At 39.1% G+C, this 25235-nt stretch overlaps 1 protein-coding gene across 1 annotated transcript in view; it reads left to right on the top strand.

The window, feature by feature from the left end:
• Positions 1 to 662: 662 nt before the first annotated feature.
• Positions 663 to 25235, top strand: part of PTEN (phosphatase and tensin homolog) — a 33545-nt gene continuing 8972 nt past the window's right edge. Inside the window, exons 1-5 of the mRNA XM_040605413.1 lie at positions 663 to 735; positions 4189 to 4233; positions 9355 to 9398; positions 18476 to 18617; positions 20889 to 21055. Of these exons, the coding sequence (XP_040461347.1) occupies positions 9372 to 9398; positions 18476 to 18617; positions 20889 to 21055 (336 nt within the window). The 5' untranslated portion in view covers positions 663 to 735; positions 4189 to 4233; positions 9355 to 9371. The remainder of the gene's footprint in view (positions 736 to 4188; positions 4234 to 9354; positions 9399 to 18475; positions 18618 to 20888; positions 21056 to 25235) is intronic.

Genomic DNA, 25235 nt, shown 5'->3' with positions numbered 1-25235 from the left:
GAATCGTGTAAAGTGATAAAACTGTCAGTGTTTATGTAGCCTTGCTAAGGCTTGCATGCCTGGAATGTGCTTTTTTTGCTTGTTTTGCTGTTTTGTGCGATACATCTATTTTGGGTCACTGGGGATTTGAACATGGTTTTTAATTTGGAACATCTTGCAATTTAGTCACACAAGACTATTTTAATAGTTTCCTGTTGGATTTAATATGCCACTCAGGTGCTACACAGTGGTCTGCCTCTACAGTCTATGTGATTGTAGTGAGGCAATGTATGACAGAAGTGGATTACTTGACTCTTGCTCTTCTAGTGGATTGCCTTCCTAAGGGATCTTGGCCATCAGCTGCCCAGTAGCATAGACTTCTATTAAGTTATGTGTTTGAGATTAAGGAGATTTCTGTTACAGTGGCAGTAGGCCAAGTACTGTGTTTTCAAAAGTTTCCCTCCTGATTCTCCCCCCACCCCCATTTTCTCTGAGCTTTTATGGAAAGATCCCTTATTACTACATATATAAAGCTGAATTGCTCACATATGGGAGTCAGTTGGAGTTGTTGCTCTGGCTTTGGTACAGTTATAAATTTGATAAATGTCCATTTAATACTATTGTAGAAATTTCACATGCTTTACAAATGTTTCCATAACTGGCATATTCAGATATTTATCCAAACATAATTGCTATGGGTTTTCCTGCGGAGAGGCTTGAAGGAGTATACCGGAACAACATTGATGATGTAGTAAGGTAAGTCTTTATTTTTCTTTAACTTACTTTTGTAAATCTTAAATATGCTTTTCTGTACTCGTTTATGTTCTGCTGGGGAAAGGATGTATGTTCGGATTCATAGAAATGGCAAGATTTTTGGATCTCATAAATGTTGCCTTGTTAGCTTTCCTGAAAAATGTTGGAAACAACGAAAATGATAGTTTCTAGAGTTCTAGGCCAGGCTGCTGTTCTGAGTTGATCTCAAATGCATATAATCTGCTCTTTAGTGTGAAAAAAAAATTACTTCAGTAAATTCTGTTGGCGTAAAAGGAGATTCTTTACCTTTAGAAAGATGTCAGTTCATGTCTCTGCTCAGTGTTGAGTTTCCTTGCATAGCTGATGGCATTTCAAAATATGTTTGCCCGTATCATTTCTTCAGTCGATAAATGAAATGCTTGATAAGTTAATTTTCATTTAAATTAGTAAATATAGGTAACTTTAGATAAAGGCTTTTATATATGGCTGTGTTCAATAATTGTGGATGAGGATAAAAATCAGCTAAAATTTGTCATTGCTGGTGATGCTGTATAGCACATTTTGTAAAAAAAACCCAAAAACCAGACAACCTACAGGTTGTCATTTTTGATGCCAAATAATCTAATTACTCTGTTCTACTGGATACAGCTGTGGAAGGTGTATTTAGTGTTTCAGGAGCATTGCTGTGACTTGTTTAGTCGGCATCCTACTTGGACAATGTGGTTTGAGACGTTGCATTAAAAACTAAGCAGAAACTGCCAAATAGTAGTGTTTTTAAGATCTTAAGTTCTGATTTTAAGTCATGTGTGATGCTCTTGAGAACTTGGGTGTTTGAGGTCCTAAGTTCAGTAGCTCTCCAGGAGACTTGGTGTTTGGGGATGGGAGGGATAATGCAGTAAGGGGCATGGTTATGCAGTGAAGTTAAAGTAGGTGTATCTGGGCAAGACAGTGCTGCTCCCGGGTTTGAGATGCCACAGAAAGTTTCTCACGGTTGTGGGCAGGCAGAGTTAGCACTGCTTGAATTTCACTGGTAGCTGTTTGCATCCAGGTTTGTACAGAAATGAGTTGAGACGGCTCCTTAGTTCCCACACTGGGAGGAATCATAACCCTCAACTCAGTCAGTTGTCTGGAGGCAGCGACCCTGCTCAGCTGCAGTTAGCTTCAGCTGAGTTCGAGGGGGTTTCAGTTCTGCATGTTTAACCGTCCTGTTGAAGCTCACTATCCATGAATAGTACTGAAAACGTCAGAGGCTGCATTTGAGCAGGCTTGCAAAAGTGACCTTGTTCTGTCATGTGGTAGTGAGAAGTCGCTTTTCCAGAGCTGGTTGTATCAGCGAGGTTCAGCATGGCAATCTGTAATTGCTCTCGTACAATGTGTATGTCTGCTAGAATTGTTAAGAGGTGTGAACTTGTGTTTTCTAGTTGTATCATTGCACACAGCTTCCTCACAAGAAAAAGCTTTTGCTGTCCTTTTGGGACAGTTAAAGGCTGTCCCACAAACTCAAACTATCTTGCCATCTTTCTTCACCAGCAGTCAGAGCCACCTTTTCATTAAGTTAATGTGGGCATTGCATCTGCCATGTGAAATATGTGGACCCTGATGGACTCCACCTTTGGAAATTGTAGGACAGGGGCAAAGGCAGGGCTTTGAATAAATGACATGGGAATAATTCAAATAAATAGGCAGTAGCCTTTGAAGGCCCTCTTCCATTCACAGCCTTTATTTCAGTTACTTTTGTATGAAGGAAAATAAATTTTATTGGTTAAGTATGTAGGTATGTGAAAATTAGACTTTTGAAAGGGGATGACTATGTAATTATTAAGTTGTCCATAAACACTCAGATCAAAAGGAGTGGTGATCACCTAAAACTGTAATCAACCAAATTAAGATATGGAGAGATGTAAATCAAGTGCCTGTTTGGAACTGGATGCTAAAGTAGTGTTGTTTGTTGCCTCCTATTTTTAAACGAGAATAATGCACAAATTGTCATCGTGCAGCATTCTGCACGTCGCAATCAGGAGGTTCTCATCTGCTCCTGTCGTCTTTTTATTGTGGAATTTTTTTCCAAAAGCTTTTTATGCAGAAGTTCAACATGTTTGAGCTCTGGAACAATTGGTATTGAGCCAGGATATGCCAGTGGGCTTTTTCTGAATAGCTAGTATCCTGACAAATGTAATGCTAATATTGTATGAGAAGTACGACCTGGACTGCTGGCTGTTTCCTATGACTGATGCTTTGAGAGGTTTTGGCTGGAATTTTGTCCTTTGAAAATACCTGTATGAAGACTTATACTGAGCTTTGTGGCTATTCCTGGCAGAAGCAGAGTCAGCTCTCCTTGCTGTCCCATGTGTTTTGCACAAGCAGGGACATCTCCTGAAACAAATCGCCATGTCCACAATCTTCCTTAATCTCTCAAAGTCTGCCAACAGGGGCACAAGTGGGAGTCATGAAATATTTTTGCCAATGAAATTGGAATCTCATACTCAATGCTGCACAAGGAGCATTCACATCTGTTCCTATTTTAACGCATTGGTTTAACCACAGAGTTCTTCTAGGTTCTTCTGGAATATTATGACTGATAACCAGAGCTTGTTTTTGCTTGAGCTTTCCAGGATTTTAGCAGCTAGTGTTTCTTTTCAATTTGAACAGCATGTTCTGTCATGGCTAATTAAATTCCTTCTGGCTGATGTGCAGATACACACTGTTGATGATGTTAAGTGTAAACATTTGTATGTTATTTCTTCTTGAACATTGCCAGGTGACACATCATATATAATCATGGCAATTTTGATGAATCATGTTTGCAGTTTGGCTCTCTGAGGCTTGTATGTGAAGTTTTTGTTACAAAATGAGCATGAAAATGATATGAATGTGAAAAAGTGTAGTGGTCTTGCTCCTTCTTTCTGAACTCAGAATATAATCAGGCACTGTCCTCAGACTTCAGTAGCAAATAATGGCCTTTTAAAAAAACTGGTATTAAAAAAAATTATTCTGGTTGTTCTAACAGAAATATGAATGTTATTTTAACTGCTTTTTTTCGTTGGAAATACCACTGTGGTAAAGTGTTTTGCATAGATGATCAAATTGGAAGTGCTTAAAGATACCTTGTATAATCCATGCTTTCTGCTTTAAAAATAAACTACCCTTCCACAACTTAATATATTGATGTGCAGGTATCTTAAAAATCAGCACAGATTGGACCATAACATACATATTTCAGTTGCAGGTCAGATCTTGGTGGCCTCCATTGCGTAAGTAGCCTTATTCATACTACTGCATTATTTGTATGAGTGAGGTTTGCAACATGCTGCCTCCTTGACTTTGAGGTACTGTAAGGCCAGCTGGGACTTGGAATGCAGAACTGCACATGCTGGATGGTACTTTAATGATGCTGTAAAATAAGGTCAACATTATTGCAGTGTAATTAATACATCGCTTTTTTTTTTCCTACTTAAGGTTTTTGGATTCAAAGCATAAAAACCATTACAAGATATACAATCTGTAAGTATGCTCCTGTAGATGTATTTTCCAAAATAATGATTTCTAAAAATAGCTTAGGAGTGAAAGTGGCTTGTTACTGTACTGAAGCAGAGCTAGAGATGTTTTGCACATTTCTTAAAACAATTAAGCCTGATTGAGAGTACTGTTACTTCATTTACTTGAGCTGAGTGAGGTTAAATGAAATGCTGGTGTGTATGCATATTACTTGAAAGCTTTTAAATGACTTGGCATCTATCCCATCTGGAGCTTGTACCATGTGATTAAAAAGTGAAAAGTAATTCACAGCAGGCTTTCTGTTAATGTATTAATGTCTGCAGTGAAGAAATTGCCAAATGAGTATTTTCCTGTTGGTGTTTTTTTATTTTTTAATCAAACTGTATTGGTACCCAGGTTCTGTTTGCTTCCTCACTTTTCTTGACTGTCCCTGTTTATTACTTTGAAAAAGCTGTTGCAGCAATTGGTAATGTGATGGTTTCTCACTTTTGTAAGTGTAATGTTTTCCTCTGAAAATTTAGTTATGCAGAAAGCTGTTCTTGTTACAGAAGGGATTTTTTTTGTTGTTCTGATCATCTTTATGTTAGTTTAAACTAATTTCATTTGTATAAATGATTTGGTGATGTCAGCTGATGTTGAAAAGTAGGTCATGGCTTTCCTACCCCTCATTTTTTCCCAGAAATTTAAGTTGAAGATTTATTGATCTCTGAGATGTTACAGCTTTTTTTTTTTTAAATGAAAGTTTCTAAATATCTGCAATTAATGGAAAAAATAATACTGTAGTATGGAAATCTGGGCAATGCATTTGCATTTTAATATGTCAGCCTTCAAAAACAAGTATTAGAAGTATGCCTCTAAATTACTTGAAGGATTATGCACCAAGCAACTCTTACTTCCTGATGTTGGAGTGAAGTGATACTAGAAGCTGAGAAACTGTATACTGGTTATTGAAGTTGTCTGTAAAGCCTGGGGTAGGACGGAATAGAAAAACAGACATAAATAAAATGTATTAAAATAAACCCACTGGACACTTTTTGTACAGTTCAGTAACAAAATTTCCTCTAGCTTGGAAGCTCTTCAGAATGTTAGCCTTCTATAAATACTGTCTTGGTGGCACTTAAGGGCGGAAAGGACAGTGCTTCCTAGAATAGCTGATAGCTCTTTCTGTGTGTAGAGGCAGTTCCCTGAAGAGGTAACTTTCTGGATATCTTCCTTTGAAGTCTTCTGGAGCTCAGCACTAAAAATCTGTATCATGTAAAATCTAACTACTGTGGTTTTATTAGGGCCCCCTGAAGCCTCCTGACAGCTTCTGCTTTTGTTTTGGGAGCAAGGCAAAGCAGAACAGGACAGATATAACGTAGTTTCCTCCTGCTTCTTGGGGCTGGGTTCAGCTGTTAGATTCTGTGAAGTGTGACTCTGGTATCACTTAACAGGATCAGGGTTTGCTGAGCAGCCTGATACTGAGCTGGTTGTTTCAAATTGGCTTGAGAGGTGACAGGTAAAAACAATATGTTGCTGTGTGTAAACTTGTAGGTCAGAAAGTAAGAGTTTAGTAAGACTTCTGTGCATCTTAGCAAGTAGCTCCTCTGGGAGGTGGTACTTGAAAAGCTTCCACTTCGCTGTCTGCTAGCAACCTCATTTTACTTCAGAAAAAAAGCAAAAATCAATCCCCCAACCCTACGCAGGAACAACTTTAAAGTTTTTAAGTGAGAACTGTGAAGAGACAAGCATGTTTGATGTTTAGTTTGCTGATACATGCGCTTTCAATTGCGGAAAGAACTTGTCCAGGTGTGCCAAATGCTTTTGTCTTCAAGTTCTTCACATGAAAAATGTAACTTTTCAGTTTTCAGCGCAAGAACACCCCATCGATTTTCCTTGTTGCTAACTTCAAATGCAAGTGAAACTTCTTAAAATTACTATATTCACCCTCAGATGAAAACTTTTGCAGGATAAAACATTCTTTTAAAATGCATGGGTTTTCTTCTTCCCCAAAACATGGATCAGTTGCAAATGAAGATTCAAGTGATAACTGCACAGCTTGGAAAGCATAGCTTTTAAACTGTGTATCTCTGGCTAGAGAGGCCAGGTTGTCTCTTCATCTTTGTGCAGGCAAAATTTATACACACATTAAGTACATAAATGCCATTAGGTGAATTGTTGCAGTGTTTGGTCATGAGATGGGGAAGAAATTGCAGCCTTCAGGTATTTTGAACAGCATCTCTTTAGATGAAGCTGATCCTTTGTAAACTATTGTGTGTGCTTAAAAGGAGGTGGGAGTTCAGAGGAGTTATGTACTTATATTCAGAATTCTTTCAAACGCTGTCATGGGGTTTGAGTTCCCTTAAGGTAGTTGTTACATGGAGTTGATAATAGTGTGTGTGTTGAGCAATTCTATTTAAAAGGATTTGGAGACATTTTTCTGAACTGATGTTTAAATGAGGTCAGTTATGCCTCATCCTTGAATTTTGGCTTTAACTTCCCAGTGAATGTTTGAGCAATCAATTTCTTTTTGTTCCTTGTTTGTGTTGGTTTTCTCATGTGTTCCTTTAACCCTTCCACTTTCATCTCCTAACTTCACATACTACCAAATAGTTACCTCCCCTATTGTAGTAATCTCAATTTTCAGTATATTTCTTTTAACTGTCCAACAGTCAGCTAATTAAAGGAAGGAGCTGTAATGAACAATGTGGATTTTATGTGCATACTTTCTGTAGCTCTGTGTGCATGGTATTGGGCTTTGGCATAGACTGCTGTCTTCTTGGTAGCCTGTAGTCCTGTTGTCAGTGGGGTTATGGTTATGATCAGAAAGGTGCCTGGCAGGCAGTACTTAGGATCTAGGTTGCTTTAAACTAGCTTTAATCATAAAGAGGATTAAAAGAACGATGCCAGCTCACTCCCCACCCCCAAAATCCAAAAAACCCCTGTTTGGGTTTCATCTGGCAATCTGACCGTATTACAAGTCTAATGGTGTTTAAGGAAAAACAAATGTATTTTAAATGTTAGGCAATGGAAGCATCCCTCAAAGTGTGTGTCAGTGGGATCTCTGCTGCAGATAAGCGTTTCATGTAATGAAATGAGGGTGTATTTTGTACAGCCGTGTCTGGAGCTCTGCATTTGCTGTGTACAGCTCCTGTAAGAGGGCATAAGGAGTGACATGGCTATGTTCTGTGCTCAGTTTCTATCCTTGGTGTCAACAAAACTATTTTCTATCCCTTATGGTATTCTACTTGACACTCTGAAACTTAAAAATTTGAAGGTTTTTTTGCCCATAGGTGAATTTTAAGATGTTTTGAACGCTTTCATCTCTTGATACACCTTTAAACTGGGTGTTTCTTTAAAAGGAAGAAGGAGACTTCGGTGAATAAGATGCTTTGTGCTAACTGCTTTGCTTCCTAGCAGACTCAGCTTCCGAAGTCCAGATGCTGACTAGCTTATAACAGGCTTTGCCCAGCATGACTGATGGCTGCTCCAGGCATGGTGACCCCATCTTGGGTGTACATACTGTGTCTAACTTTTTTTCTCAAAGGTTCAGGTGCAGATAATGATTTTTTGAGTCCCATCAGCCAGCTTAACCTGCACTGTGTCACTTCTGACCTAGAGAAATTATCAGCAATGTGATCAGAGCTCTGAAAACTGCCAGACTTTTCCCTGGCAGAGGCTAGAGTTGAGAAGGCTCTGGAATTCAGAGAAAGGGAAGTGCTGAGTGCGTGTGCAACCCCAGCAGACCTGCCTGTCCCTGGTGTACAAGTCTCGTGAACAAAGCTCAATGAAGCATGTGAGGCTCTAGTTATGTGCAACAGTCATACAAGTAGGAGCCTCAAAGTTTGCATGTCTGAAAGTGTCAGGTATGCTCCATGTGGCTCCTAAGGCGGCAGTCATAACATGCCTATTAAAGAAATAGAAATTCATACCAGTCCTGAAACTGGTGTTGGTATTTGAACCCTATCAAGAGTACAGGTTATAATCAGAACAGAAAATCTACATGTGTTTTGTCTACTGAAATGACTGTCAATCACTGTGTCTCAACCTGGAGTCCTGTTGTTCTGAGGCAAGATTGTTCTTGTTTTCATTTCTGAACTGCATTTTTGCTTCTATTATGTAGGGGTGCATCATTTTACCTGCAGAGAGCAACTCCAAGGAAAATTATGGAGGGCATCCACTTCTTGCCTTCTTTCCCCTTACCCCCAATATCTGGTCTAGCTTGTTTCCTTGGAGCATGCCACTTTGGCTGTATTAGAGCCCTACTGATTGGATTGTTTATATCTGGTCGCTGATGTTTGTCTCTAGGCAAGTCATCCTCCGAGACTAATTCAGTGTGGTTTGCTGTGCTACTGGCTAGCTAGAGTGGGTCTCTTAGAGTGGTGAGATAGACATAGATGCAGCTCCAGAGTCTTCAGAAATGTGCTATTTTCCAGGGTCTGTGAGGGGAAAACTAGGTGATTGGCATTTTGGTGGGTTTTTTTTTCCAGAGTTCACCAAATTTCAAGAACAAATGCCAAGCTGAAGAGAAGTATCACAATATCTGCTTGATACAAGTGATCTGCATTGTAATACTTGGTGGTGCTTCCAGTTGCCTGTGGTGGTCTTGTGGTCCTGTAATTGGACGAAGAACGCTTGCTTGGGTTGCACTGTCTAAGGGTCCTTGAAATGTCCTTGTGTGATCCCCATCGTCCTTAGTACCCATGTTGTTGTTGAGGTGTCTTGACATGTGTTTTGAGTTCCAAGTGAGTTGGATGAATGTCATAGCTGTATACTCTTCACGTGTTTGTGTGGGATCATAAAGCTGCTCATGTGGCTAGAGTTGTTAACACAGTATTAAAAAGTAATAATGGATGCATTCACACAAGTAATGTGATACACTGAGACTCTCACTGCCTAAAAACATACTGATGGACTACAATTACCATGCGGCAGTTTTTCAGTAAAATAACTGATATTTTAGTGAGCAACTTCATACGTTTGCAAGAAGACAGTTTTTCTGGATGTAACTTGTAGCTGTAGTTTTAAATCATAAAGATGATGGGTATGTATGATTTTCCCATATGTTGATTTGTATGTTCCAAGGTGTGACAGATGTTGGGAGTGTCTCAGACTTGTCTTGAACTCTTATATATTTTTCTTTTTTAGATGTGCTGAAAGACATTATGACACCGCCAAATTTAACTGCAGAGGTACGTTTTTACTGTCTAGTATGTGTTCTCCTCTTTAAACTTCAGTGTTTCTGAATGAAGGTACAAGGAGGAGCTGGTGAATAGTAATGTAGGGGATTTGGGCACAAGGAATGATGTCAGGTTGCTTTGAGTCATTGAAGAAACTTGCTATATTCTTGATGCTTTCAAAAAAGTACGTTCGTCACAGTTAACTAGATCAAGATCTAATGAGGCAATCAAGTCTACGGTTGCAAGTTTTTGCAGAATGGGTTATATAGAAGTTTCTGTTCAATTCAGTTTGCAAACTTTCTGTAAAATTTAGATGTGAAGTGTAAGGAAGACTGATTTTTATGCAGAAGCATCACTTAAAATAAAAATGGAGAACGCTTAAGCCACTGTCACTATTCATATAAACTAGCTTTTTGAAGATCTGGAACAAAACTTCCCTTGGTTTAAAAAAAGGAAATAAAAGATTTAATTCCTATGTGATGCCTCTTGAGATGAGTTGGTTCTTAGACACTAACAGAACCAGCAGGGAAACTTTTAGGGGCTCCTTTTGATCAGAGCCTTGGTGGGTAGAAACTGATGTGCCTGTTTTGTCAGTAATAACTCCCCAGGTAATAAATAAATATGGATTTACCTTTATTCTTTGTGCAGAGGAACATCTCTGTGCATGGTAGTAAAGCTTGTAGTTCCTCTTCATGCAGTACTTCAGAATGATTGGGTAGATGAGCAATACTTGTGTGTGCACAATTGCAGGAGATAATAAATCTCAGCCTTACTGGCTAATACTACATCATGGCAAGGGCTCAACTTCTTTTTTTTATTGTTGTTTTAAACCATCCTTCTAGTTGTAAAGGGGTTGTTTAGAACGTGACCAAAATGTAATTGGCTGCTTTAATGTCTGAATATAGAAGGACTGAAATTGTCATGTTGAAGTCATCTTCGCTTCTGATTTGCTCTTACGATGTTGAATGACAGTGTCCTGAAACCTCACTCAATACATACAAGCCAGAAAAAAAGTATTTTAAGATCTGCTTGAGCAATACTTGGGGTAAGAGGAGAAAAGACATAAATGAAAAGGGACGTGTTTCTAATATGTCCAGAACATGTGCTTGCTTTAATTTATGCTTTTTATTTCGGGGATGCTCAGATCCCTTAACTGTCAATCCCAGCCCAAAATGTTGTTTGTGACAGCACCTTTCATAGCTCTTCTGCAGAAGACGACTGTTACAGGGAGCTACATGTTGCATTTTTTTCTTTTCATTCCTGAATTATTTACCTTAGATAACCAGATCGGTGACTCCAAACATCCCTTTGCAGACGAGCAACATTTCTACTCTGAAAATCTTCTGAAGTGAATTAATTTCAGAGGGAACTTCTAATTTGTACACTTAGCATGAAACACCATAGTAGTTCATTATTCAACTTGAATGCTCTTGCATCAAATTCAAAATCAAATGTTGAAAGCTCTTCATCTTTGCATGCTAGCTTTCTATCTGGGGTTTTTGCAGTTTCTGAAGTACTTCGATGCTGGAAATTGTCTTCTGCTTTGCCACAGGCTTTCCTCTTTGGTTTTTGTTTGGGTTTTTTTTCTCCTTTATGTGCTATGGGATTTTTCTTGCAATGTCTAGGAGCTTGGAGAGAGTAATCAGAACTGTTCTCCATACTGTGTGCTCCAGTGTTAGGAACCAAAAATCCATGGAGGATCTACACCCTCTCAAGGACCCATTCAAGATTGCGCAGCTTTATGTTTCCTGAGGTTGCTTTCTGATTCATAATCCCTCTGCACCATCGCAGGGCACCCATTTAATCTGCTCCTCATTCTATCTTTGAAGAAAATACTGCAAGGTTTGCCTTTGGTCCCAGATCTTGGAGAGCATCTTCAACATGCTGTTTCTAGCTGGGATTTTTCAGGCTGTTCTTTCAGGACTACTTTGTCTCTCCTTTTCACTGGAACTTTACTGGATATAGTTAAGATAGACTCAGAGTTGTATGGACAAACTTGTGGCATCTCCTAACAGCTTCTTAGGGGTTTCTACATAAACTTATCCTTCCATTTACATCTGCTGCAAAAAGTGACATCTCTGTAAGTTCACATAAAATGATCATTTGGGGAGTGTTTGGATCTTCCATGTGGAAGAATTTATTAGTGTGTGCTCATGTTCGTTAGCCTTTGCTGCTTCTATTCACTTTTATCAGGTTTCCCTATTTGGTCTTCTGGGAGATTAAGTGGGCAGTCTGTACTGTGAGTGAATAAACTGTCCTTGTGGATCCTGCCGAAAGGCTTTGGATTTGTGCTGCACAATTTAGCAGTTCCATAACTTCATCCCTCACTTCTGCTCTTTAAGTCCTTGGGGATTCATCAAAAGGAGTTTTGCATGTGTGATGAGAGTAGTACTTATGAAATGAGTACAAACACTAGCCAAAAAATGAAATGTATTCATTTTTAGACCAGAAAAGGAAATGGTGTTTCTAGCTGGGAATTTTTAAGTGAACCAGGGTTGTATTTATAAGATCCCAAGTCTGTTGATCGAGAATTGAGGCGCACTTCATAAAGTGCTGTTCTCTTGATGAAATTAATACAGCCTTATGTAATTCTGCCAGTTAGCGTGGCATTGTCTGTCATCTTATCTGAGGTGTTAGAGGTTTGGGGTTGAGTGCTTGTCTCTGCTTACTGCTTATTTTTTGCTCTTTTGAGTTTTCTTTCATTTCCTGCATGCTTGCTTGAAATTCTTTCCATCTCTAGATGGAAAAAAAGTGTTTGTCTGCATATATATATCTGTATAAGAAAAGGGGCAACTTTGTTCAGTGGTTTGACTTTAAAACCCTGAAGTATTGCAAGTGCCTTACATGAGATTTCTTTTTCAATTACCATTTTTTAATAGGGAAATTGCAGGCTTTTGTTTCAAAAACAAAAACCCAGAAAATTTGTTTTGAGCAAATTCTGAGAGTTTATCCCTACCATAGACCCAAATGTGCCCAGAATTTTCCAACAAAATTCCTGTTGTCTGATCAGTGACTGAGGTCTGGCCCTGTTTTCTCTCAGCAGGTAGTCTAATTATTGCTGGAGTAATGGGTTTTCACAAGGTTCTATTTTGTGCTAAAGCCCTCTTAAGTTCTAGAAAATTCATCTTGTAAGATGGTGGAGTCTGTGCAACTCAATAGTGCGGTGAAATTCTCTTCATGTAGCAGGATGTTTGCTTATGTATTACTAGAGAAGTGCCTGCAATGCATATAATATGCAGTACATTGCTGAATAATATTGGAATAAAAAAATTATGTATCTATATGTAAGACAGGGGGGTGTATTTAGAAAGTTAATTGTTTGCATGCGTGCCACAAAGTTGATCTGTCTAGTTGAGCTTGCTGTAATTTTCTTTTGAGATTTTGATAAATGACTACTTCTCATTGCAGTTGCACAGTACCCTTTTGAAGACCATAACCCACCACAGCTAGAGCTTATCAAACCTTTTTGTGAAGATCTTGACCAATGGCTAAGTGAAGATGACAATCATGTTGCAGCAATCCACTGTAAAGCTGGAAAGGGACGAACTGGTGTAATGATATGTGCATATTTGTTGCATCGAGGCAAGTTTTTAAAGGCTCAAGAAGCCCTAGATTTCTATGGGGAAGTAAGGACCAGAGACAAGAAGGTGAGCTCTTTTCTGTTCTACCTGTATACTTATGCTTTTCCTGCTCAAGTTCAATTTGAATAGTCAAGCCCTTTAAGAAATAATTCCCATCAGTTGTGATATCTGATTTGATTTAGCTTTAACATTATTGGATCAGTGCAGCTGTTATCAATGAAAAAGCTTACCTAAGCAGCAGTAGCAGTTAGTTGCAACACTAAAACAGTCTGGTTTTTTCGTGTCCTGTTCAAGAAGATCTGGACAGTTTATTTTAAATAGCTTTTTAAATAACATTCTGCTGTGTGTCTCATCAAATGGGCGGTTGATGAGTGAACTTTCTCATTCAGCATTTTCAGCCCAAATAAGAGGATTATTCCAGTTTGTTTTGCCTGAATGGATGAGTTGTTCATCTCCTCAGGTTCTCTTAACTTCTGTGGTGGTGTTTGGAGATATGTAGTCATTATAGTGCATATTACAGTTGAATATCCCTACTGGAAGAGTCTGTTTTTGGATGCCCCTTTTCAATAAAAGGGTAGTTAAGCCCAGACATTGGCTACCTCAGAGCCTGCTTCATGAGGGGCTGCCATTGAGTTTCTTCTACTTCTCCTGAGGAGAAATGGGAGGATCTCATTTCAGATAAATGGTCATGGCTACAAGAGCTTTCTGTTAAGACCTTGTTAGTGGTACAGACAGACTTAGTAGTAACTGTATGTTGAACCTTTCTGGCATGGTTATGCCTCGTTAATGGGCATTGAACCTCCTTACTTGAAAGCCTCTCCAATTATAATGTGTGACTTACAGGGTCACTTCAGCAAGCTTTCCTGCTCATCTTCCGTCATTTCCTTGTGTATGGTGGAAGAGCAGCCCAGTGGATCATCCCAGCAGGGCAGTTTCAACCTACTCAAGTACAGACTCCTCTGTATCCCTGTAATATTTGCATAAAGTGTTAATTTCACAGTGTGTAGACCTATAGTAAGCAGAGCTTCATGTTTGAGGGCTTGTGAGAGCCAAGTGTCACATACAGAATTTTAGAATTTGGCTGTTCATTCATTGGAAGGAGCAAATAACTATTTAGTTTGCTCTCTTTTACAAGACAGAGCTGTTATTGCATGTACTACTGAGAAGGTAGTTGTGGTGTAGTACTAGAATGGAGACATTGTCGGGGTTTCCCATCAAAAAGTTGTGGCTTTTGGTAAGAGTGAATGATAGTGAATAGGAATGAGCTGTGTGATGAATAAACAGTGTAGATTACTTCTACTGATAAAGATTATCTAAGGAGCTGGATAAAATACCATGAAAACTACAAAACTTAACAAATCTGTGGTGAAGCATGTTGTAGCTGTTTCCCTTTTGTAAAAAAAGGGTAGTAGTTCTGCATGTTAGTGTGTTGAGGGTAAGGTCAGTTAGGTGTTCATCAGTACCCCAGTGGTACTCTGGCATGTTTGAGTTAAGGGAGAGCTTAGTAAACAGGAATAGTGAGAGCCTTGTTTAGCTTCACTGTAAATATTGTCTGTAACCAGCAACTTTGTTTTGGTTTTCATGTCTTTGCTGGAAGAGTTGATTTCCACATACACACACACACCCCAGCTCCACTTGAGCATGGTTATCTTTATGTGGACAGTGGGCAGCATGTGATTCGCATAATCCTTAAAGTAGTGTTTATAGACAGGTATGTCAATGCAAGTTCTAGGATCGTTTTCTTCCCTTGTGGTCTGTATTTCAGTCTTACATGTCAAGTGCTGCTCTCTGATTTGACACTTCACCAAACCTTTATATAACTGACTTCCTGAACTCAAAGTAAATGAGGCATCAAAAGAGCTGTTTGCACCTAGGGACAGGAAAGTGCCTTTTTTTTGTTGTTGTTGCTGGACCAACACGTGTATGATGAAGGAAAATTGGCTTTAATTAGGTACCATATTTTCTTCATTTAAAGCAAGCACAAGGTGTGCATTTTGTGTATAGCTGCTCAGAATAGTGTAGCTAAAATTGTTGTTGCCATGAATATGCATAGCAAACTGATTCTTGAGAGGGCTTAGTCCGTGCGGGCAGGAAGTGTGAGTCTGATTGCAAGAGGAAGTATGACTAATTGGTCAAGAGAACAACCTCAAGTACTTCTGTAGCAAGCCTTTCCCAAGTGCCTGCTGGAAGAAGCTTTGTGGAGGCCTTTGCAACATTAAGTGAGAGTTGTAGTTGCAGCTGACAGTTGCTAGATACTCTGTGAGTGTACTGTTGTCCTGGGAAAGGTAGTGGGGAATAAGACACAGCACAACTGAGCCTACAAGTCTGTCTATGACCAAAACCTGTTGGGTTTTGGTTGGTTGTTGTCTCCCCCCTGCCACCAAGCTGCCTTCTTTTGACTTCTGTAACTCATCATAGCGGGGGGTGGGTGGGGGATGGGGACGGATGTGATGGGATGACTTTTTCAGAAGGAAGGAATGATAAAGATTAGAAAGTATTGGCTAAACAGTTGTGTCTATCAGTCACCACAGTGGCAGTAGAACAGGACTGATTTCTGTTTTCTCTTTGAACCAAGGGAGACCAACTGTTTGCTGAAGTTGGATAAGGAACTGTAATTGTCCAGCTTGTTTACTGAGGTAGGGGAGAAGTAGAGCCCCAAAAAAGTCTTCTAAAAAAGCTGCTGCTGCCACTGTTTGAAATGTTTAGCTTAGCACCTGTTTTTTCCTTAAGATGGACACTGAAATACTGTTGCGATGACAAAAGACTGACAACTTACCTTTCTGTAGCTGGAGAGGTCTTTATTCCTGCTTCTGCCGTGAAGGGTTTTATGGTGATGATTAGACTTGGAAGGAACCAATCTAATCAACAGATAGGTATCAGCTGGGAACAACTATTCAAGTGCCTGAGCTGGAAATGATCTATTCAGGAGTGGTTTTTGACTGTTATACCATTGTATTTTTAGGAACAGCTCCTAATAGTGGTGTAACTGAACAGGAAATAGAAACCAATTATTTTGTGCGAGGAAGTCTCAGAATGACGCTGAGCAGGGTTGATATCTAGTGTCTGATGTGTCAGAGCTGATCAGTTGTGATGCCCGTTTGTTCGACATACTCGGGTGGCAACCTCAGCTAAACCTGATGCCCTAAGCCTAGTCTGAGCCTGCAGCTTCAACATTACTCTCACAGTAGGGCATGTTATTAAAGTGAATGTGGGAATATTGCTTCCAAAAATGCTTGTTCTTCATAATCCTGCCTGTGCTACATTGAGGAGAACCAGGAGCAGCACCTGATATCTTTGGTGATCTCTACACAGCTCCGCAGTACCCTGTAAAACTCTGGGATAGGGACTAGAGAAGTTATCGTCCATTTAAAAAATGATGGTGGGGATAGATGGGAACTGTAAGGTACTTGAGGAGAAAATACTTAAACTACTTCCCTTTTCTTTACTCTTCTTGAGTAAAAGTAAGTGAGGGTTGATTTTACCTCTTGGAATATTGGCTTGTTATGAAAATGTTGTGCTTTGAAATCAGACCTTTGGAAAATTGAGAACTTTCTGTTCTGTTTCAGTGTGGCTGGTTCTTAGGATCTCAGGGTAAAGGCTATGTCTCCAGGGAGAAAAAAATCTCTGGCTGGAGGGGATAAAACTGCCCTCCTGGCTGAGAACTGGTTTTGCTTTGAGATTGACTATCACTTTATATAGCCACAAAAGGGACTGTCTTCCCTTCATTCTTGTCAAAGCTCTGGCTGTCCTGTAGGGCGCATGCTTTATGGCATGAAGAAGCTATGAGCAGAGAAGGATTTTTTTTTTTTCCTTACCTGCATAGTTTTCTTCAGATTGGCAGCATTGGCAAATTACTGATGGTTTGCTCTGAAGCTGTGTTTTTCTCAGTCGTGACGCTCAGATCCCAGGAAGGCAAACTTTAAAGCCAGCTTAAGAAGTGGGTCTGGTAACTATTGGGATGACATCTAAACAAAAAACGTGGTCGTTGTAGAAGGTTACTTAAGAAAGTCATTGTAAAAGTGCTGTAGGGGAAAGTCTTTTGTGTAATTTAGAAACAACTGAAGTGTTAGGGAGACATAATTACCAACAATTTTTTTAAAAAATAATTGCAGAAAGTGAATATTTTCATGTGTGCAGAACAGGTGCTTACTAAATTAAAACTACTCTGGCACTTTCAGCTTATAGCTGTTTTAAGGTGAAGCAGGTATTAAAACTGTTTATAGCAATGCTGTGCTGTAGGTTTTGTGACCAAAATGATCATAGATTCTTACATGAAAACCTTTTGTTTATCTCCAGTTTATTGCAATGTCCCATTTAGTTTTAATATGGAAGCTTACTTACTGATGTGTTGCAAGTACTATGGGTTGTTATAAGCTGTGTAATGTGTTTTCTAGGAAATGAAATTATTTCTCATTTCTATCACTTTTGCTTGGAAATATTAGCCATAAGAGCTTTAAAACTGTTTCCTTCCTTGAAATTTAAGTTGATTTAAAATCAGTAATAAAAGTGTTCTTTGTTCAAAGCAAGTGTTTACTTCGGTTATAATTCAACTGAGAAATGCTTCATTTAACAGCCTGGGCTATTGAGCCTATATTAATGAAACTTTCTACTTTTGTTTTTGTGAAAACGTTTCAGAAGGGCATTTTTTTAGTAGAAGGTAGTGTCGGTCTTGAGTACAATGATACTGACAAACAGGATTAGAATCATTTGACTTAAACTGCTGTTGAAATGTAATTCCTGTATTGGTGCTTAAAAATTAGAGTATGTTCAAGGTGCCTCCTGCTTAACATCTGATGCGCCGCCCCCCCCCGAAAAAAAAAAAGACAGTGGCATGAAACAGTTTTTTAAATGAACCTCAGTGTGTTTGAGGTGTTTGTCTTTAAGATATGGAAAAAATCTGCATTTTTTTGCCTCATTGCTTGAGATGGATGTTTGGAGATACATACTAAAGTAACTGGAAAACCAGTGTCCTGCTTCTGTGCTGGGTACTGGTTGGTAATTAATTGCTTGGTGTTGGATAATGTGTGCAAACAGCTTCCTTTTAAATGCTCTGCAGGACAAGTGCAAGAGATGTGGACATGTGTCTAGAGAAAAGGAGAATGTGTGCAGAGGCAGTCCTTTGGTTTGGAGGTGGATTATGTCTTTGCTTGTCCCTAAGGTGCCCAGAATAGTCCATAATGAAGAAGTTGTTGAGGGTTGGCATGAGTTACTGTATTGAATACCCACATGGATGGGTTTCTGTGCAGTGTAGAGAGAAGCGCATCACTCGCCTGCTTTCTAGATACTGCCTGCTTATATGCTTTACTTTGTCTGCCCGTCTCCAGTGTAGCTGCTGCAGAGGTATACTCAGCTTAAATCACAATGGTTTATTCCAGGTGCTACAGCTACCTTTTCATTCATAGGTTTTTTGCTTTTTAGTTATACTCTGAGGTAATGGGCAGGACCTGTATTAGTGATGCTAATAAATGGTCTTGATGGTTTTTGATGTTTTGTTTTCCCTCTGTTTAGGGAGTAACAATTCCCAGTCAGAGACGCTATGTGTACTACTATAGCTACCTGTTAAAGAATCACCTTGATTACAGACCAGTGGCACTGCTGTTTCACAAGATGATGTTTGAAACAATTCCCATGTTCAGCAGCGGAACTTGCAGTAAGTACTCAGCGACCCCTTTAACCTCTGTTAGCTCTTGTAAGGAAACACATCAGCCTCTGAACTTGGTTTGGTTATGTGACAGCTACCATTCTGTTACATTACATGAAAAGCTGCACATCTTGATAGAGAAGATGATACTTAAACACTTCATGTTCCAAAATCTGCTGGGTTAGCATGGTCTATTGCTGGCACCCTCCCAGGTGTATTAAGTTGAGGTCTGTGAAGGACTCATAGTTGTTTCACCACAGTTTTAAACTGGAAAGCATTAAACTGGTTTGAAGATAAGTGATGCCATATATGTATTTGGGGTTTTGCTCCTTATTTCATAAAAAAGCCTTTTTTTTTTTATGTAGCAACTTCTGGGAAACATGAATTGCTGAAAAACACTTGCTTAATGGTGTGTTGGCTTCAAATGCAGCAACATCATTCTTCCCATGATGTTTAAAAAATAAATCAGTTCAACTGGGTAAATACCTAACTAATTCTGGAAGTTTTCTTTATATGGAGGCTTATAAAGTATTAGTACACCTGTAAGCAAATAATCTGGTTTGATACACATTGTGTTAGTAAGGAACAGCAGATTCCTTGAAACTTTGAGGTATAAATAGAAATTCACTTCTGTCCTTCTGTGGGCTGCATTACAGGGCAGTAACTGCCTAGTGTTGTGTGTTCATTTTTTGTTAGTGGAAAAAGTCTATAATGGTTTTGCTATGGGCATTACTGCAATGTGTAATTAATTGCATTGCCTCCTGTGGCTTTGATTAAAATTGCACTATTAATATTGTAAAACAGTACCTGAACATGTAATGCACATGAAAAACAATCAAGCAACTTGTTAGGCTAGCTGTATTTACAGGAGGAGGAGGAAAGGCGGAGCCTCTGCCAAAAAACCTCTGCCTCTAGGGTGGAGGTTACAGATTTCAGCAATTAATATAATTACTAACTTCTTTAATGTTTGGGGTATACTGCACTATACTTGTGAAATCAAGCTGCAAGTATGAATTACTTATGTGAGCATTAACTTGTTTGTCCGCACCAGGCTATCAGCATGCCATTTTCATAGTAGGATACTGGGATAAACAAAAGATTTGATAAGCACCTGAGTAACTATCTTGGTTATCAACTTCAGCATCTTTGTGTACTGTAATATTTTAAGTCTCTGGAGTTTTCAGTGATATTTCAGAATGTGAAACCGATGGTCTGTGTTACTACTTTAGTCGTGTTATCTACTACAATTGTAGTCATTTTACCAACACATGATAAATTTTAAACTGACTTCCTTGTATCTTCCTTCTGTTTTAAAGTCACTGACAAGTAGAGTTGTGCCTCTTGGGCAAACAAAGGGATGACAGGATTTCATGGCTCTTAGGATTTTAGGGAGATAAGTAGCAGTTTTATAGCTAGGTCATTCAGCAAGATAGTGTGGATATGCTTGGTAGGAACTTCCACAGCTCTGCAGGGGTGGTTTCAGGGTGGCTATGCATTCTACAGCAGGGTATGGTTCGATGTGTATTGGTCTAGAGAGCAGCCTGCATCTGATACTAACAGAGAAGTCTGGAGCAAATGCAGAAAATCTTATTCGTTTAAGTTGTATTTAGTATTTCTGGCTTTCATGCTGGTGTCTGGCAATTTCCAAGAAAATCTGCTTAGGCTGCACCAAAAAAACTTATAATTTCAGCTGTTACCCCTGCAGATTTAACTTGGAAAGGTATGACACGACTGGCACTTTCTTGGTGATGGTGATTTACAGTACAGACTTACGGTCTGTGTCTATATAGTTGTCAGTAGTGGTTGGTTTGTGTGTTAGTGTTAGATTTTGTCCTTGGTTTTGTTTGTATAACAGTTCTGTTTGTGTAAGAGTAGAAATCAGTTTGTGCTGACATGACTGCCCATTCTGCAATTCAAATACAACACGAGAGAATAAACCACTTCAGTTACATCCATACAATTTGGCGATGAGAGGCAATATGCAAGGAAAAGTCAAGAAGTTGTCACTTGATGTAGTTGTTTCTTACTATATTAAAAAGAAACTACAAGTTTCTAAGAACCCTGTGGTTGCTTGAGAGTATTGCTACAAAGGACAGAAATCTGTTACGTTGTTTCCAGTAACATCTAGCAAAGTTGGATGTTCTGCAGTGCTTAACTGTTAATAGATATTTATTAACTTACAAAGTATTGTAGCTCATGATTGTGATTTTGATACTAATATTGTGCTTTTTAACACTTTAAGGCATTTCTTACGAAGTGATGCTCTGTTTGTGTCCTCAGATCCTCAGTTTGTGGTGTACCAGCTAAAGGTAAAGATATTCACCTCCCCTTCAGGACCCTCAAGACGTGAAGACAAGTATATGTACTTTGAATTCCCTCAACCTTTGCCGGTATGCGGTGATATCAAAGTGGAATTTTTCCACAAACAGAACAAGATGTTGAAAAAGGTTGGTTTTCTTGCTTTTCTGGAAAAAGTTGTCAAGCCAATCCTAATGCAGGGCTGGGATGTTGGTTATTCTTCAGTGATGGGTAATCACAGTACTTAATTCTTTGATGTCCAGTTTTCCCAAGGAGAGAATCTACCACAGAATGAAAGCTGGATATTTTGAGAGTTGGTGAGATTAAGTACAAAGGTTGGATAAAAATTATACTGGATATGTATTGCAGTCTTTTGGGTAGTAGTGAGTAATCTAATTGAGGAAGAAATATTCTCATTCTAAAAATAGATTTGCATACTGAGCAAGTTAACTCCAGCTGTTTTCTTCACTAAATTTTCCTAAGGTTTGAACAAGCACAGAAGATCCTGCCTGTGTGCTGTTGGCTGATTTCTACCCATCTGTCAAATATGGTTGAATTTCTGAGATAATTGAGTTCCTACACACTTTGTAGAAGTATCTCTGCAAGCTATTCAGCCATCTCTCAGTTCCCAGCTGTAATGCCTTGACATTAGATGTTCAGAGAGTTCACTCAACTGAAAATTTTATCAGTGTCTCAAATGTAGAAAAAATGAATCTAGAACTTATTTTGACACCAAAGTCAGTGAGTTTTTAAAGACTGATGCCTCATCACTGGGCTCTGTTAATTCTGGTGCTTGTGAAACTAGCTTGCATCTACCAAAGTGAAAGATGAGGATGAGACCACGTTGATTAAAGGCTACCTCTGTACTTACTACTTGAAATTATTTATGAGTAGTTGTTCATTATTTAACGGTTTTTAAAAAACTAAAGAACATTAATTGAGCAAATTCTGTGTACAGGCAAAGCATAAAAATAAGAAAATACTTGAGTGGATTGGGAGACAAACGTAAGTGATTAAGTCTCTTGTAACTGCGCACACAGGCTGTACCTACTAGGTGTGTGTAAATACATATGCACACTATTTTGTGGGCTTGTTCAGTTACAGGGTATTGTTAACTAGTTTAATGGTGTCATATCACTAGCTGGAAATGTTGTGTTGTTTATGTGCTGATGACTGCAAAAGTTTTTAAGCAGTTTCTTAATGGGATTATTTCCTTCTTCTGCCTTTTTAAAGAGGTGTTTTAGTTTGTCAGCGTGGCTGTATGCAATATGGAGAACTGTAAAACACAGCGTTTTATAAGTAGAAATTCTACTTTAAGTCAAAATTAAAATTATTGATGTATAAAACTGCAATTCACTGGAGCCAGTTTTGAGAATGAACTTTTAAAGGAGTACCCAGATAAGTACTGTGGGCTAGACGTGAGGGATGCAGGGAGGAGATGAAACAAAACAGGACCTTGTCTCAGATGTTTGGGTTTTATCTGGCCTGTGTCCTGTCTTAACTGTGATTTTGTTGTTTCTTTACCATAACACAGTAACACATGGTTGCGAAAGGACTTTGTAGGAAGCATTGTGCTGTACTGCCCCTTCCTGAGTAAGCCCTTGAAATGTGAGTGCAGCTCAGATGCTGGATCTTGACCCTGTAGCATCAGGAATGAACCGCTGTATTCATTTTATCTCTATAGAGAGCACTGAGGTCCAGTGACAGTATAAGCTAGAGCTCCTCGTTACCAAATAAAATTTCTATAGTCTAAATTCAGTCTTCAAGAGTGCGTGTAACTGTCTGCAGAATGCAGCAAACGTGTTACTATGCTGTAGTTTCATTTCAGAGTGTTATATCAGTCATGATTTCATTTCTTAAGAATTTCTGTAGTTTCTGAGTAGCTGGTTGATTTTTTTTTTTTGTCTGTTCTTATCAAGTACCCTAACTATTCAGGTCCTGTGTATTACAGATAGTGCAGAGGTGCTCCTTTTCTGAATGTTTTGAGACTGTTAGGGCCGAGAAATGCTGAGATGGTGAAAGCTCTTTTCACATCGGCAAGCTTTTCTGAGAGATAGTAACTCTCCCTTCACCAGAAGGAAGTCTTTTGTAAAGAAACTACCTTGATAATCTGCCTGAAAGATCTGTTGAATGTGGTGTCTAATTGTCATCACCCTTGTGTAAGAATGGAGGCCAAAAGAAAGTAGGTTTATAGTGTTACTTCTATGAAGACCACCTCTGTTAGCTCTACTGTAAATGCAGACACAAATTGAGAGCATATTGGACTGGGTCTGTGGGTAGTATTGGGTGTAGGCATGTTAATCTGTTCTATGAAACTGCTGATGAGGTCTTCATATAGAGAATTAGTGAAATGCTGCGTCTCTGACATACGCTTTGGCACTAGAGGAGATCCTTCCACATGGTCCTTCTGACATTTTTTGTATAAAGTGGGTTAAGATGGAAATAGGGCAAAGGTGAATATCTGTGGCAGAAAACCTACCTTGGCACAAGGTTGAACATACTTTTCTGTACAAGTGTGTCGTGATTTAACCCTAGCTGGTAACTAACTACCATGCAGCCACTCATTCACTCCCCCCTCACCCAGAGGGATGGAGAGGAGAATTGGAAAGGAATGTAAAACTCGAGGGTTGATGTAAGAACAATTTAATAATTGAAATATAATAAAAATGAAAGAACAATAACAATGATGACAGTAAGTTATAGTGAAGAGAGGGTGGGAAAGAATAAAATCCAGAGGGAAAGGAAGAAAGAAACATGTGGTGAACAATGCAACTGCTCACCACCCACTGACGGATGCCCAGCCAGTCCCTGAGCAACGATCTGCACACCCTGGCCAACCCCCCAGGTATATGTACCAGGCGTGATGTCCCATGGTATGGAACACCTCTTTGGCTAGTTTGTGTTGGCTGCCTTGGCTGTGTCCCCTACCAGTTCCTTGCGCCCCTCCACCGTTTTTGCTGACAAGGCCTGAGAAATGGAAAAGTCTCACATCAAAGCCAAAACACAGCACTGTACTAGCTCCTAAGAAGATAATTAACTCCATCCCAGCTGAAAACAAGACAAAATGTTTTACATCTGTGCTTGTTCCTTTTCTAGATAAAGTGACTTTATGTAGTTTTTACTCAAAACCCCAAAAGAGAGGGCCTTCCACTGTGGAGACTTATCACATTTCGGAGATGATCACCTAATTAATGAAGAACAGCATAATTAGGAGTAGCAGGATGTTATCTTTCAGAGGTTCTGTTTTATTCATGCATGTTTATGAAAGCTGGAATTACAGGTCTGTTGCCTGACACTGGTTCTTGCTCTTCCAAGGTTTTCTATTAGCAGATTTATAGGTAGACCCCTAACAAGTTTTCTTGCATGTACTTAAAGGCATCACATATCTGCCAGTCTGCATTTTAACCTAATCAAAAATCTAATAACGTTAAAAGTGTAAGTCTTGATCCATTCTGGGCCTCAGGCTGGAGGATGGCTATGTCTCATCTCTGTGTCCTCCTGCTGCGCCTGGTTTGGTGTTTGATACCACTGATCTCAGCTGAAGTGCTCCAGTCTTACTCACCTGTACTTGCTTTCATGTTTCTTAATCCTCTGAAGAACAGTAGCATTATCTGCAGAGCTCTCTAGTATGGAGGGTTCTTTTCAATTTGATCAAGGTTGTCTTGGTTAAAAGTATTGTGCGTGAAAGAAAGCAAACTTGAATGACTATGTGACTTTGTTGACACTGCAACACTAGGTGCTTAATGTGGAATTTGAAGTAGTAGTCAGTGTCCTGTTTTTTTAATGGCAAAACTTAATTGAAGCAAATTCAGTGGCCAGCAAGAGCTAACCTCGGCCAAAGGATTATTTGTACTGGTGAGATGTTGGTAAGAGAGTGACTGCTTTGAAAAAGTTACCCTGTTTCAGCTCTTCCATAATCTGTGCCATCTGGCATCAGTTAGGAAGTCCATAACTCTTGGTCTTTTCTTGCTTAATAATGTTTGTTTACTTTATTCTTGGACCATTTCTTCAGTATGATGTAGCTACTTCCTTACAAGAATGAAGTACATGCCCATATGAGAACAGAATGGCTTGAGGCTCCAGAGTACTTATATATGAATTTCTGAATAACTGGATAGAAGTTAGTAATTTGGGGGGTGGGGTGGGTTTTGAGCATTAATTTTGTTTCTCTGACTTGCAGCTTGGCTGTTCTTCCATCTCAGACTGCTGCTGTAGTCTCTCCAGGTTTGCTTCCATGTATCTGTGTGAAGCATTTTTCTTCCAGTTATTGATGTTGACATGATAATCTTAAAGTATTTGAGTGTCCTTATATCACTTGGCTCCATGAGA

This window comes from Falco naumanni, chromosome 9 (genome assembly GCF_017639655.2).
Source record: "Falco naumanni isolate bFalNau1 chromosome 9, bFalNau1.pat, whole genome shotgun sequence".
Taxonomy (NCBI): domain Eukaryota; kingdom Metazoa; phylum Chordata; class Aves; order Falconiformes; family Falconidae; genus Falco; species Falco naumanni.
The sequence above is the reverse complement of the archived record's forward strand: the minus strand, read 5'-3'. Positions and strand labels throughout refer to the sequence as shown.